The sequence below is a fragment of the Limulus polyphemus genome, unplaced genomic scaffold (assembly GCF_000517525.1).
Source record: "Limulus polyphemus unplaced genomic scaffold, Limulus_polyphemus-2.1.2 Scaffold12411, whole genome shotgun sequence".
NCBI classification, from domain to species: Eukaryota; Metazoa; Arthropoda; class Merostomata; order Xiphosura; family Limulidae; genus Limulus; species Limulus polyphemus.
The window spans coordinates 2960-5921 of record NW_013678021.1 but is presented as its reverse complement, the minus strand read 5'-3'; the positions used below and the strand labels follow the sequence as shown (position 1 = coordinate 5921).

General features: G+C 34.0%; 1 protein-coding gene across 1 annotated transcript in view; it reads left to right on the top strand.

The window, feature by feature from the left end:
* Nucleotides 1-2485, top strand: part of LOC106476984 (carbonic anhydrase 15-like) — a gene marked incomplete at both ends in the record, with an annotated part of 6777 nt that extends 4292 nt beyond the window's left edge. The window contains one exon of the mRNA XM_013937597.1: nucleotides 2261-2485. Coding sequence (XP_013793051.1) covers nucleotides 2261-2485 — 225 coding nt within the window. The remainder of the gene's footprint in view (nucleotides 1-2260) is intronic.
* Between the last annotated feature and the right edge of the window lie 477 nt (nucleotides 2486-2962).

Sequence of the window (2962 nt, the reverse complement as noted above, 5' to 3'; positions counted from 1 at the left end):
ATTGAATAATAATGATTTGAGGTGTTCCACCCGTCATCAGTAACTTGTCACTAAATTATAATGATTTCAGGAATTCCACCCGTCATCAGTAACTTGTCACTGAATTATAATGATTTCAGGTATTCCACCCGTCATCAGTAACTTGTCACTAAATTATAATGATTTCAGGTATTCCACCCGTCATCAGTAACTTGTCACTGAATTACAATGATTTCAGGTGTTCCACCCGTCATCAGTAGCTTGCCACTGAATTATAATGATTTCAGGTATTCCACCCGTCATCAGTAACTTGTCACTGAATTATAATGATTTCAGGTGTTACACCCGTCATCAGTAACTTGTCACTAAATTATAATGATTTCAGGTGTTCCACCCGCCATCAGTAACTTGTCACTGAATTGTAAAGATTTCAGGTGTTCCACCCGTCATCAGTAACTTGTCACTGAATTATAATGATTTCAAAAGTTACTGATGACGGGTGGAACACCCATTATAATTCAGTGACTGAAATAAGTTACTGATGACGGGTGGAACACCGTCACTAAATTATAATGATTTCAGGTGTTCCACCCGTCATTAGTAACTTGTCACTGAATTATAATGATTTCAGGTATTCCACCCATCATCAGTAACTTGTCACTGAATTATAATGATTTCAGGTATTCCACCCGTCATCAGTAACTTGTCACTGAATTATAATGATTTCAGGTATTCCACCCGTCATCAGTAACTTGTCACTGAATTATAAAGATTTCAGGTGTTCCACCCGTCATCAGTATCTTTGGATAAGAGCAAATCGAAAGTATAAGACTAGGCTTCTTATAGTTCAGTGGTGCATCGAATAATAGGTTCAACTTCATATTTGTTTATAGTGTATTTTAAACAGCTTTTAATTCAAAAGAATAAATTCGTAGTATTAATTCTAGGTGTTCTTCAAATCCTCTATACACACACTGTGGTGAGAAAATGACAACTCTAAACACGATACATAGGAATATATTTTTGTTGTATACAAAACTTGTGGTATAGTAAATTTCGTCTGTAGTGGAAACCGAATGCCAGTACTTCCACAAACTGGAAGAAAGGCCATGGGGTAACTAAATGTCAGTCATCTTGTGTATGTTTACCCAGTAACATATTAATTGTCACGTTTTTCCTAGAACTAGTTCCTCAAGTCATGCAAGATGAAACAAAGATCTGTACGTCCCGTATGTGATTCGCTACGCTCCTGTTGGTGGGACGTATCTTTGTTACTCCACAATAGTGAACCTGTGTGAAAGTTTTCGTGTGAGACTTGTTCACTTTCAGAATTCTTCATTCTCAGTTTCTCCATCTGCATTTCAACAGGTGCATGAGTAACTTACCTGTTAAAACCACAACAGTGTTTTCAGATGCTATCTCATGTTTAATATTCACAAGTGTATTAACACTCAATTCTGCGTCTTGTCGAGCTATCTTATGTTTAATATTCACAAGTGTATTAACACTCAGTTCTGCGTCTTGTCGAGCTATCTTATGTTTAATATTCACAAGTGTATTAACACTCAGTTCTGCGTCTTGTCAACTTTTACTGTAGTAATTCTTCATCAGTAAACCCGTATTTTATTGCATCATTACGCGCATAATCACTGACCAAATTCTCTATACACTTAATGTACATCTTCGATTATTTCAGGAGTTCTGACCTGTATATTCAATTTATCTATGTAGTACAATAGTGTCAGGGTTGGGAATATTTACCTATGTTGTTAAACTGAGTTCTTAAGAATAAATTCATTTAACACATTAAGCTATCTTTGACAATTTCTGTTATGAATACCTGTAAATATAAACCTTGTTTATACCTGTAAATATAAACCTACAGAAACCTGTCGAATCTATTATACATTCTTTTAATTGATTGTGATATTAAATGCATCTAAATTCAGTTGTGTGTACGAAATTCTTATTTTAATTGGAATGTTATATAACTTTGTACCCTCGTGCTTTTATTCTCAATATGATTTCCACAACTGAAGCAGCCTGTTACCTGATTGTTGAAGTTGGCACAAACAAAAGGAAATCTAAGCAATATAAACTTATCATCAGAATGATGTCTTGTTTAAGCACAAAAAATCTATGTTGCATATAATAAACATCAGAAAAACGATTAAACTAGGTGAATTAAAACATCCGGTAAATTAAATAATATTAATTTATTTAACAAAAGCATAATATTTCTGTCTCATAAGTATAGTTTGATCTTTTCGTTAATTTGTAGATCTCTAAAGAAGATAACCAGAACCTCTCCGCAATTATTGATAAGTTGTCGAGTATTCAGTACAGAAATTCTGAAGTCAAACTGGATAAAGAACTAAAGTTGAAATCATTACTTCCGGATACATTCCCGTATTTCCGATACACAGGCTCGCTTACCACGCCCCCTTGCAGCGAAGTAGTCACATGGACTGTGTTTGTCGATACTGTTCAAATCAGTACAGCACAGGTAAGCAAACATGCCAAAAAAACGTTGTATTTTAATATTGAATCTTTAGTGTAGTTTTTATTATAGGGTAGAATTGTAAACTTTCGATAAATTTCTGCAGTTCATGATTGTCCAGTTAAATATTAATATCCAAAATCCTAGTTCATGATTGTCTAGTTAAATATTGGTATCCAACATCCTAGTTCATGATTGTCTAGTTAAATATTGGTATCCAACATCCTAGTTCATGATTATCTAGTTAGATATTGATATCCAACATCCTAGTTCATGATTGTCCAGTTAAATATTGGTATCCAACATCCTAGTTCATGATTGTCTAGTTAAATATTGATATCCAACATCCCAGTTCATGATTGTCTAGTTAAATACTGATATCCAACATCCTAGTTCATGATTGTCTAGTTAAATATTGGTATCCAACATCCCAGTTCATGATTGTCTAGTTAAATACTGATATCCAACATCCTAGTTCATGAT